The sequence below is a fragment of the Cajanus cajan genome, chromosome 11, assembly GCF_000230855.2.
Source record: "Cajanus cajan strain Asha chromosome 11, NIPB_CcT2T_4, whole genome shotgun sequence".
Taxonomy (NCBI): Eukaryota; Viridiplantae; Streptophyta; class Magnoliopsida; order Fabales; family Fabaceae; genus Cajanus; species Cajanus cajan.
The window spans coordinates 22,128,599-22,141,349 of NC_138527.1; the positions used below are offsets into that span (position 1 = coordinate 22,128,599).

The 12,751-nt window shown below is 35.5% G+C and overlaps 2 protein-coding genes across 2 annotated transcripts; one reads left to right on the forward strand and one right to left on the reverse strand.

The window, feature by feature from the left end:
* The first annotated feature begins 1,733 nt into the window (after positions 1-1,733).
* LOC109813843 (ATPase GET3D, chloroplastic) lies at positions 1,734-5,126 on the forward strand. Its single transcript, XM_020378107.3, has 7 exons — positions 1,734-1,988; positions 2,920-3,063; positions 3,165-3,239; positions 3,364-3,554; positions 3,636-3,807; positions 3,914-4,333; positions 4,787-5,126. Exons 1-7 carry the CDS (start codon positions 1,803-1,805, stop codon positions 4,916-4,918), a joined length of 1,320 nt encoding a protein of 439 aa, XP_020233696.2. The 5' UTR covers positions 1,734-1,802; the 3' UTR covers positions 4,919-5,126.
* A 176-nt stretch (positions 5,127-5,302) lies between these two features.
* CHUP1 (Hydroxyproline-rich glycoprotein family protein) lies at positions 5,303-11,457 on the reverse strand. Its single transcript, XM_020378106.3, has 10 exons — positions 11,317-11,457; positions 10,796-10,998; positions 10,405-10,469; positions 9,562-10,290; positions 7,729-9,096; positions 7,498-7,629; positions 7,079-7,260; positions 6,693-6,804; positions 6,228-6,371; positions 5,303-5,605 (listed from the first exon to the last, which is right to left on the reverse strand). Exons 2-10 carry the CDS (start codon positions 10,878-10,880, stop codon positions 5,504-5,506), a joined length of 2,919 nt encoding a protein of 972 aa, XP_020233695.2. The 5' UTR covers positions 10,881-10,998; positions 11,317-11,457; the 3' UTR covers positions 5,303-5,503.
* Between the last annotated feature and the right edge of the window lie 1,294 nt (positions 11,458-12,751).

Consider the following 12,751-nt stretch of genomic DNA (forward strand, 5'->3'; position numbering starts at 1 on the left):
TTCAGTCTGTGTTGTCCTTTGTCTGATGCGTAGTTGACTTTCTTTTGATCCTTGACTGATGGAATCATGCTTTGGAGTGCAAGAGGTGACATACTCAAAGAACCAAGAGGAGTTGGCTAGACATGAAGGTTTGGGCCAGTCAGGGCCCAATGGGCCTGATGGGCCTAGGAAGGCCCAAGTTGAACTTTTCATGGGCCATATTTTGTTATAGCTATTTTCATATGTTTTGTATACATCATGTTAGTATAGGTATCATATATTTTGGTCTTGTATTTTGGACCACATAGAGTAGCATTTTAGGTTTTAGGCTAGTTGGGCCTAGTTTTGGGCTTCATGGGCCTTTGGGCTTTTGGTACCCAATATTGGGCTCATTTTCATTCTTGTAATTTTTCCTTTCCATTGTAATTGTTTGACCAATGTAATTAGGTCATTAGAATAGGAAAATACAAAGAATACTAAAGTATGCTAATTAGGTTAAATTAGGTTTAATTTGGAAGTCATTTAAGTTACATTTGAGTCACATGTTTAGCACCATGGGTGGCTGAACATGTGCCACTCAAATTAACCCTAAATGACTCTCAAATCACACCTAAATGCACCTTGGTACCTAAATTTTCGGACTTACACATGTGCACCAAAGTTTGAATTCAAAATTCAAATTTGAATTCAAACTTTAGGTGCCATTTTGTGAGGCTTTAGTTTAGGCACCTATGGGTCACAATTCCGTGCATACTTAAGCCATTCTTTCACCTTTTGTATTCACTTTGAACCTTATATGAAATTTGAGAGCCAAGAGCCGAATTTCCTTTTCAAAGTCTTCTTGAGAATTCACCTCAAAAACCTAGGGAGTTCATCTTCTTCCTTCTCTTTGAAGTGAGTCTTCCATTGATCTTTGAGCTTGGATGTTTCCATCCAAGGCTTGAGCCTTCATCCATCCGTGTTGCTTCATCAATTAAGTTCCATTTCATTCGGTAATATCTCCTTGAAGAGGATCCGTGGCTAGGAGGAGCTAAGGAGAAGAACATTCATCACTTCTCACTAACCTCTTCCATCATTGACCAATACCTCGTTTGAGTCTTCATGTTGCGCTTTAAGTTGTGCTTGACATACCTACGTTTGATATTTGATTTATCATCGTCTGGCGCACATATCATATTTTATCTATTCAGTTGACTTGGTTTGTTTGATTCTCATGATGTGCCTTGCCTTGACTTTTCTTCATCTGAGTTGACCATTGGGCTTCATTTGATGTTTGAAGCTTTCGTCTATGGTCTTGTTTTGCCCTTTCAGTCTGATGCCTTCTTTTGCAATGTATGAAGTGGCTCTTGTTCCATTTTTTCACAACTTGCCTGTACTTATATTTTATTGAAACACTACACACTTGTTAGAAATAACAACATGTATTATATTTGTCTCATTTATAACCTTACTGAGAATTATTTTGTCCTCGTATGACTTAACATTTATGATCTGAGGTTCAAATTTTTTGTAAGAATAATTAATTTTTAATATTATTTTTATTATTTAAAATTTTTAAAATAAAATAGTCCTATGTAATCGAAAATAAATAATTACTTTTATATGAAAACTAGTGATTATCTTTATAAGAAAAAAGAAATTTTAATATTATTTTTTATTATTTAAAATTTTAAAAATAATTTTTTCTAAAAATTATGTATAGCAAATGTAAGAATTTCTGTATCTATGTATGTATCCGCGTAGATATAGTGTGTCAAGAATGCATGTCTAACTCTATAGTTAACTTTGAGAGAGAAATATCTGAGAAAACAAAATCGTAATCCATGGGCAGGGCTTCATTTTTCTCGTTACCGCTTCACATTGGAAGCCTCGTTTCTCAATCTCCGCAACCGCGTCTGGTTGTGGCAGCTTCTTCCGATGGCGCTGCCGCTTCCTCATCAACCAAGTTGCTCACTTTTCTTGGCAAAGGTGGCTCCGGCAAAACCACCGCCGCTATTCTCGCCGCTCAGGTCCCTTTTTCATCTTTACAATTTCTAATTCCCCTCGCATTTCCAACTTTTTTCTTAACCTCAATGTACTTGAAAAAAATATATATATGTATACATTGTGAATGAGTAAAGTGTTTATTACCAATCTGTTATAAAATTTCTTAGTTCTAGGAATTCGGATATAATTCGAAGAACAGAGATGAAACAGGGAACCTTATAAGAGAAAAGGTTCCGAAGAGTTTATTGTGTATTTGAGAGTTTACAAGAAAGGAGATCTAGATACAACAAAAAGTGTCTCTCTAATTGTTTACTGGCTCTTTATATATAACTCTCAAAACTGAATCTAACAATTTCCTTAAAAATGGGACACACGTAACTAACTCATATCCAACAACTAGCAATATTATTCCTCAGCCTTATTTCATATCACAATCAAGAGAGGAAGAATTGGTTTTCTATGGTTTATCTAAAGATTAGCATCTTTGAGATTGAAGAATGCAATTGGATTGATTCCTACGTGAAAGTGCTTTTGTACATTTACTTATGCGACTTTTCTGAGCCTCAAAGTTGAAAAGGAACAAAAAAAGGTCACTAGTGTAGTGAAGTTCTTTTTGGAATCGACAACAAGGGAACCTTTCTATGTAACTTTTTCATCTCTTCCTTACATGTTCCTATTACAGCCACACAACTCAGGATCTGTTTAGTTTGGGTGTTTCATGTTGAAAGTAGGAAACAAAGTGAAAATTATGTAACATTATTGTAATTATTTGTTAAACTGGGAACAAAAACATAAAATGTTTTCTCAAACTAAGCAGATCCTTAATTCTTTTTTATTGTATTAAATTTTGCTGCAAATATTTACTTGATATAAGTCATAATCATCTGAGTTCAACAGTGGAAAAGTATTTAGTCTCCCTCTTTTTATTTTTATTTCATGTGCCTTTTATTTCAGCACTATGCGATGGCTGGATTGAATACATGTTTAGTGATACACAGCCAAGACACCACTGCTGACTATCTCCTCAATTGTAAGATTGGAACTTCCCATGTCGTGTGCGGCAAGAACCTTTCTGCTGTTAGGTTGGAAACAACTCAAGTGAGTGTGATGCTTTCTCCTTTTCCTTCCCCTATATAAATCACTTTGTGTGTACTCTTGGTTGGTGTCTAAGGAATATGTATATTGCTCTGTAAGTGCAGATGCTTCTTGAACCTCTAAAACTTCTGAAGCAAGCAGATGCCCAACTTAATATGACTCAAGGCACACTTGGAGGGGTGGGTACGTAATATGTTTTCAATATCTTATTTTATCTGTATTTATGGTGGACATGTATTCCCTATTTCCCTTGATCTAGTTTTTATAGCGGGCCTCTGTCCTCTTTTCTTTGTCATATAATAGATTGTTGGAGAAGAGCTTGGCATTCTGCCTGGGATGGACCCTTTTTTTTTGGTACTTGCACTTGAGAGGCTTGTAGGATTTCTGGGGATTGCAGCTTCAAAGAGTCAGCAAAATAATTTTGACCTAATAATATATGATGGTATCAGCAGTGAGGAAACCCTGCGAATCATTGGTGGAAGCAGTAAAGCAAGGTTGGTTTTGGAACTTTCACTCTCTTACACTCATATGCACACCCTTACCATTATCTTTGGCTTGTTATTGTGATTTTGTAGATTGTACTTGAAACATCTCCGCTCCTTGGCTGAGAAAACTGAACTTGGGAGATTGGCTGCTCCTTCACTACTGAGACTTGTGGATGAAGCCATGAAAATCAGTAGCAGAAAATCTTATTTCAATGGGAAAATGAGTTCAGAAATATGGGACAGTTTGGATCATATGCTGGAGGTAAGAGTAACTTTCTTTGTTGATTGTGTGTTAACCATTTTAACATAATCATATTCATACCTTAACACAAGACTATAATTTTCTTTGTTGATTGTGTGTTGACCAGAGAGGATCTTCTGCCTTCTCAAACCCGCAGAAATTTGGTTGCCTCCTTGTGATGGATCCAAACAATCCAACCTCGGTCAATTCTGCATTACGATATTGGGGGTGTACAATTCAGGCCGGTGCTCAGATTTCTGGTGCTTTTGGAATCACCTCTCTGCAAGAAAATTTAGAATCATTGGAAAGAGCAAAGAAAGAGTTTTCTCCTTTGCCTTCTGCTTTCATATCAAGTTTGTCAATGAATAGCCCTGTAGATTGGAGCAGAGTTCTACTGGACACAGTCAATGAAGATGCTAGGCATCTTCTTAATTCACTGTCAGGACAATGCAATGAAATACCATTGCCAGTTAGATTTGATAATAAAAAAAAATTGGTTACTCTCTTCATGCAAGGTTTTGACAAATCAGAGATCAAGCTATACCAAGTATGATATGCTTCTGTTCATATATTATATGAAATTTTTTTAACTGATATTGATGGTGCTCATTTTGAAATATTTAACAGAAATGAGATGAATATTATACTCTTGGGCATAGAAGTTAAAAATTGAAATATATTTTTGGTCCCTATAATAAATTTTTTTAATTTGGTTCTTGTAATTTTTTTTTTATATTAGTCCTTGTAATATTTAATTTTCATTTTAATCCTTATACTATTTTGTTCATTTTGGTTGAACTGGATAGCTTGAATTCTATGGTTGTATTGGATGTTTATGTTTGACACTTGTCATATTGTATTATGGTGCTTCTCTTTCTATCACAGATTATGCTCGCTACATGGTGCAAGTTTGTGCATTTTTCTATGTGCATATCTCATAATTGAGATGCTGATTGCTTTTTCTGTTTGTCTGTTTCTCTTAAAAATATACCAAATGCAGTACAGAGGAGGATCTGAGCTTTTGGTTGAGGCAGGAGACCAAAGACGTGTCATTACTTTGCCTCCAGAAATTCAAGGAAAGGTTGGCGGAGCCAAATTTGAGGACCGAAATCTTGTTATTACGTTGCTATGACCCTATTATTATTATTATTATTATTATTATTATTTTTACCTTCTATGCTAGCTGATAACTATTGATGTTTCAGCAGAGGTCATTCTTCTTACACCTCATTTTTTGCATGACTTGCTTTCATAAATGATTATGGAAAGGAATAAGAATAGCATATTACTGCTAGATTAACAGCAGCATCATATATATTTGGAGAATGCCTGTTCTGGTTTATGCTGGTGTAGTAAATATGTCTCTTGTTCTTTCTCTCCTTTGAAATTTACACATGAAATTATTGGCCCCCAGCTGTTCGATCAAAATAATCTGAGAGTTCGTTGAGTTGCTATTAGACCTAAGCATTTGATGAGAGTATTGAATATTGTTCAGTTGAATTTCTTATCATAGGGATAAACATGAAAATAGGCAGGTAGGATCATGTTGGAGTTCAAAGTAACAATTACAATATGACTCTCTTATCATCATTGTATAACATCCAATATGTATAGGCTATGCAAAATAAAGCAAGATGAAATTTACAGCTGAAAAGGCAACATATATTTATATGAGAGACGCAGCTACAAAAGAAGGGTAAAAATTCTGATGGATATCCTATATTTCTGATTTGATATCTTCACTAGCTCGAGAGGTTTGGATGCGACTCCTTAGGTCTTCAAAAGCCTTCATGCTCTCTGCATCAAAGCCTCCTGCAAACTGAAAAGAGTTCAACACCATCATTAGTATGTATTATTCTGTGTTTAACAAATTTTCACATTACACTTTCCGACAAGAAATGCTAAAGCATTCTTTTTCAACACTCTTATTAGGTGAAATTTATGTGAACCCCATTAAATACTGATTTCCCGTTTGATGGGTCTCGTAGCTAAACTAGTGAGGCCAATATTCATTTCAATTAATAGGAGTAATATGTTCTTAATACTCTTCTCTCGGCAAACAACTATATTTAAAAAACTAGAAAAGTACGAATTAATATTGCTTTGGCATGCCAAAATTTCTGTTTATAAGTGAATTCCTGAAGTTATTACGTGTTAATAAATTCATCTCTTTGGAAACTAATTTGTATAAATCACAATTTTTGGAGATCAACGCAATACAAATCACACATTTTAATAACATCTTGTAATGGCTTATAAAGGTGTAATGTGTTTTCAATCATAAACAATGAGTTGGAAACTTCGCAGTAATTATTTTTCTACTCCAGCTAGCTAAGTATACCTAAGCAAAATCAGTGCTAATGAGTTATGACCTCAAAGGTACTCGGAAGAATGATACATGTATTCAGCTCAAGCAAATGAAAAAAGTGACCTAGAATTACCTGATGGACACGGAAAGCGAAACGCACTCCTTGCAGAATCAAAAACTCTCTAGCTGGTTCTTTTTCAGGGCCAGATAATGCATCAAGTTCAGATGCAACGCGTTTCATATACTTCTTTGCTAGTTGTACAGAAGAAAGCTTGATCTGCAATGTGAGGGTTATAACAAAGTAACCATGTTATCTACATCATCCATGCAACGTTATAATAACAGATACTCCAAGGCATACACTAGTGACTATAAATTGTAAATCTATTCATGACATTATCAACCATAATACAATCTTACCCTGATGAACCCATTATGCACTATTTGTCGCATTTTTTTTTCTTTTTCCTTTTCTTCAAATATAGCATACTGGTAATATTTCCATGATATTTAAAATTGTATGCTCAATAGTTAAAGAAAGAGTCCAACCTCTTGTGTGAACACAATATAAACCATTCGTATTAGTTTAGAAGCATACCTTGCCAACAACTCCTGAATCCAATAGCCAGTTTACTGGGATTCCAAATTCCCTGTACCGTGAAATAGCCATATCTCTTGTCCTCAAGAGTGCATATACGCTTTGCTCCACTCTGGAAACAAAAACATAACACAAATGAAGATATGAGTTGATAAAAGAAGTAATAAGTGTGTAGCTTTAGAGAACTGTAAGAAACATGACATACTAAACGTGTATATTTCATGTTAAGCATTTTTGTGACTTGAAATTAAGAATCAAGTATACATGAGAAAATGATTTAAACAGCTTTATCTGTAAGGATTATGTTATTAAGCTCTCAACTAGGTATCTACCAATGGTATTCATGAATCATGATAAATAAATCTATAGAAGGAAAGGATGCATACTTTTCAAGCAGTGAATACATTTTCTTCAGAGCAGCTTCACATGGGAGTTGGGGATCATCTATGAAGGTGGAGACTTTGTTCTCCAATTTCATCAAATCTTGATATTCAAAAGCTGCCTCCCTTAGTGCATCTGCTTTCCCTTCAGGCCAATCAAAGTGCTTGAGGACAGCTCGTTCATCAACCTTGCATAAGGAATAAAATGAGGTGGAAAATAGATTTATTTTTTCTGTTTCTGACGTGGGAAAATGAGATTACAAGTGAACCATTAAGTCAAAAAATTCGAATGCATTTCCTAAATAAAGGAAAATGAAGAGGTTTCCTTGGAAGGAATGTTTTAAATTTTAAGGAGAGCACAAAGGAGTTGACTGGTTTATCATAAAATTTCACTGATGAATATGCAATGACAGCTAAAGGCATACCAGGAAGGAAAGCTCTTCATCTAGCCAGTTCACAAAGGCCACCAGATCATTAATATCCGAGAAGGAGGCTGCTCGAACTTCAGCTGCCAATGAATTGACAAAATCACCTTGTGTTTCTACATCAGCTTTCACCTAATTGTTTCACGAAGGAGAAATATTTTTCAAAAAATGTGTTATGACTTCAGTGTAAAAATGAGAAAAATAACAAAATAGATGGAACCTTCAACATACAGCTAAGAGGAATGATGATCTATTCTCAATTTCGCCAATCATGTTGCTCCTAGCATCAGATGCATTACTTGTTGAAGAAACTAAAAGTGATGAAGTATCCTTCTTTGCCTCCCTTTTCATCAATGTTTGATAAAATTCAACTAGCTCCGGAGCTCGGTGAACTTTGTCACCATCCATTGCCCCTCTTGATAGGCTTCCTGGGGGAGGAGGTGGTGGAGGTGGACCACCTGGCGGCAACGGTGGCAGTGGAGCACCTGGAGGAGGAGGAGGAATTGGTGGAGCAGATGGTACTCCATTGGGAGGATTTGCATTTGTGCTGACAGCCGCACCACCAGATGGTTTAGGAGGAGGCCTAGGCACCCTAGTAGGCCTTTTCTCAATGTGAGCAAGCTTCATCTTGCTAATGGTTTGATTATCAGCATTCTTTCCATCCTCAGATTGATCATTTGGAGTGCCAGATACAACTGGTTTCTCCTTTATTTGAGTAAGCTTTGGTGGCAAAGATATAGGACTCCCTCTATCAGCCTTGGTCATGCTCAAACCTGAATTGTCACCAAACTTCAACACTCTTGCTTTCTCAGCCTTTTCTTTAAGTTGTTTTTCCCTTGCCAAGGCCAACTTGTGGCGATCTTTATACGCAGGGTACTTCTCATCCAGAGATCCATCAACTGACTTAGACATCAAGTGGAATGAAGTAGCAACAGAATTTAAGGAGTCACTAGATGGAACTCTTTTCATGTCAGTTGGTGTTTCAGGAGAATCGGTAGGTTCTTGGTCCCTTAGCCCAAAGCTGGTGATGGCTACACTATCACCGGCATTTCTTAGCATTAAGCTTTCTAGGGGACCTCTAGGTTTAACACTCATACTCATTCTCCTTGGAGAACCTCCTGAAAAGGATCTTGATGGTGATGAAAGAGCACTAGAATCATCTTTGCTTTTACCCCATTTCTTAAATTTTTGGATTAGGCTAGTTTTCTTGCTGAGACTACTATATTTGCTAGTAGAGCTATCAATGGAAGCATTGTCAAAGTCTTCACTTCCTGGTGAAGAAGGATGAGAGAAGTTGCTATCAAGATCTGTGTCCCCTTGTCCACGTTCTGATCCAGCATATTCTAACATCAGCTGCTTAGCCTTCTCTTGTGATTTTGGGCTGAGACTCTTGCTGAGATCACGTGCTGATAATTTTCCTTGGGGTGTCTGGTAATTCCTTAGCTCATACCTCAAACATGCATTAACCCAACGAAGGTATACAAGCTCCTCAACTTCACTGAACCTATTCATCTGTAGCCCTTCCACTTGCTTTAGCAGGTCTTCATTTGCATGCCTCAGGTTGCTAACCTCCTCTTTTGCCTTGGCAACCATGTCACTCTGCAGTTAAAGATAAAGCTTTTTGAAATGAATCACACTCATTGCATGTACAAATACACTTGTAAAACATTAATTATCACTAACATGAGAGAAGTATAAGTACTTCATGACATTCTAACAGGATTCCATCTAATTTATGTAGCTCCACAAAAGAAAGTTTCTAAATTGTTATTAGGTTAATGTTTAGTTTGGTAGTTTATATTTGATATTCACTGATTGTGTTCAGTGCTTTCAATTCAACTATCATTTCACTCACTGATTACTTAAATATTCAGTTGATTGGTAAACAAAGATGACTAAGAAGTGACACCAAATCATTGAATTTAAATTTTATGCTTCTAGGTGTTTGAAAACTTCAAAAATCTGCTAGTTCGCCTATAAGAAATTACTAAAATTTGATTTCATGAATCTGTTCAACTCAATGATGAAGAACACTAGAAAAGAAGTCAACTCAAGGATTCCGACCTCTGTCATATTGGAGAGCTCAGCTGCTCTAGATTCAGCAGCATTGAGTTTAACCATTAGCTCTCGCTTCTCATGTTGAAGTTCTTTGTTTTGTCTCTTAAGCTCAACTACCGCAACCTCTAAGTCATTCACAGCTTTCAATTTCTTTTCAAGTTGAGCATCTTTTCTGGCAGCCTCTTCTTCTTTCACTTGTAGACCAGAAACTTGTTGTTTAAGCAACAACAACTGGCCTTTTGTTTGGCTAGCCTCAAGCTGTATCTGCCTTTGTAGCTCCTTGATCTTGTTTCTAGCCACCTCAAGTTCTCTCTTGGATGAACCTCCTTGTGTGAGTTCTTCTAGAAGTTTCTTCCTTTCTGCCTGCAAGGAATTGATTGTAATATTAAGCATGTCTATTTCTACAGTCTTAATTTTCAGTTGCCTTTGTAACTCCACAATGTCTGATTCCTGCTCCTTCAAACCATAGTACTCAAGCAATTCTCCTTCAAGTTTCACTTCCCTCTCCTCCAACTCCTGCACTAGCCGCCGCAATCTTTCTAGCTCACTTGCATTGTTTGCCATCTCAATTTCATAAACTTTGTCTTTCTCAGCCTTATCAGGTGGCAATGGAAACTCAATCACCCCAGACAGAAGATCTTCAAACTCTGGTAGAATATCTTCTTCAAAGTCATTCGCTCGATTAATTATGCTGCTAATTAACTTAACCTCCTCTTTCTCCTCTTCCTCTTCCCTCTGCAACACAGCAAACAACTTTCCTTTACATAACACATATGAAGATTCACCAAAGAAATACTCTTAACCCTGAACAAGATTAAAATTTGATAAAATTCAGCTTGATGAACTCACTTCTTGGTCTTGGAGAGCATTAGTAACTCTTGTGACATGATCCTCTTCTGTGCCCTCTTCATTTTCTGAGCCAAAATGAGGATAAAGTTGGATTAGCCATCGATACAACATGTTTCATTTCTTGACGTATTAAAATTACAAATAAGGGTTTGGTTGTATAAACTTCTCCAGAAACCTTCTAGAAGGAAAAAAAATTGGAAGAAAAATCTAAATAAGTTTTTTTATAAGCTAAAACTATCTTATACAAGTTAAACATAAGATTTTGGGGAAAGTAAAGGATAAATATTTTACAAATTAGCTTATGAATAAGCTAATTGAACTTATTGAAAAAAATTTATTTTCTTTGGTATTTTTCTGGAGAAGTTTATAAACAGACCTTAAGTACATGTACCTGGTTTTGAGCTTCTGACATTCAGCTGCTTAACTGTAAAGGCTGCAAGAGAAGCAGCAACTATGAGTCCTAACCTGACTATCATGAAGCTTTAGCTGATATCAATCTCCTAATTTTGCATTTCTTCAAAGCCAACAATTTCCAGAACCACCCTCCACCCATTTCCCAAAACCTCCATAACAGATTGCTCAAACCATTAGAGCCTTCAACAGGGGCAGAAGTTAGAAAATTGTAGAGAGAAAGACAGACACAACAGCTAAGCATAACCCATGTTAGGAAACTTCATTTATATGCAAATTCAGTGGTATTTTCCACACAATTGACTTTATCATCTTATCGGGTTTATGGAACTTTCTGTGAGAAACAACAGCAGCCACCAATAACTAGAGGCCAACCATTGTCCAAAGAGATTGATAAATTCACATTTTGTAATATAGTATTAATTTGACACCAAGTTTTGCTCAAGCGGATAACATTAACAGTTAAAACTGGCAAAAGAGAGGAACAAGATTGATAAGTACCAGTGACAGTAGTAAAATTGGAACCGAGACATGTTTCCCCAACTGTCTTTGTTCCTTCTTTACTCTTGATTATTCTGGTCCTTGAAAAAATAGATTGTCTCTTCTCTCGGTCATTTAAGGTTGTTAGTTACACGTTGGTGCCGTTTATATCCAACCGAAATCTTCCTATATGTTTGAGCCACATTTTTAGTGTCCATGTTATTTTGGAAAGTGTTTTGTGAAAGAATAAAATGGGAAAATAAAAACTTATCTCTTGATTTTGTAATGTATTTTTAAGTGGTGTGTATATGAAAAACAAAAAAAAATAAAAAAAAATTAAAAAGTGAGGGATAAAGATAATTACATATATATATTTTTAATGTAAAATTGGTTTTAGGATAACCCATGATAGTTTTAATAGATGTAGGTTATTATGTGATTGATCACAGATAAGGCTCAGCACTGTTCAATATGTCGAGAAAATTAAGTTCGATTTTCTCTATGGAAAAACTTGAGAAAAGATGCATTTTTTAAATTTTTATTTTTTTTATCATACATTTTTAATGTGTTTGTTTAATTTATTTATTAAACTAACATTTTTATATTTTTTTTTCTCTAAGAAACAATTCCGATGTTTTTAAATTTTAAAAACATTTTTTTAATAATTTTTTAATATAAAAACTTTCTGACCCAAAATTATTCAGATATCATATTCATTACTCAATATTAAACTTAACATGATGTTAGTGTCATTTTTATTGTTTGTTATATTCCTTTCATCTTTTTATTTGATAATCGGTATATTTTTCTATGTCAAGTAGTTATCACGCCTATCAAGCTGTACCACCCAGAAATTGCTGACCAAATTACAATATGAGCTCACCTTCTCATATTCAAGAGTCTCTCCTTAGCAATTCCCGAATTGTAAATATATTACTCACATTTTTCTAAGTCTATTCTTAGGCACCCAATGATTTTCTTTTCAAAAGAATAGGGGGGAAATAATTTAAAAGATGCTTTTGCAAAAGAAAATGCTAATTCTAAATAAAGACCTTTTATGATTCTTATTCTTGGCAAAGGACCCACCAAAGAAATCGCTTGATCAAGGGAGGGTTTCAATTTGTCTGATTAATAATAGGGGTATAAGTTTTCTGGACAAATGGGTCCATGTCAATTTTGGTTTTCGCAAAAATTAAGATGGGAAAGTTAATGTAGATGCTACATTTGATTAAGTAAAGTTAAGATGAAATTTACTTGGTGGACTGAAGCATATGGAAGGTATATGATATGTGTAAGTAAAGGGGAAACAATGACCTACATCACTTGTTAGCATTTTTGGAATTTCTCAAGAACTTGTGCTATCTGCTAAGGTTACATTGCATGACACATGATTTGGATTCGTTACTTTGAACCAATTTTTCTGCAACAGGATTCCTTGCATGGCTCTTTCTTGTTT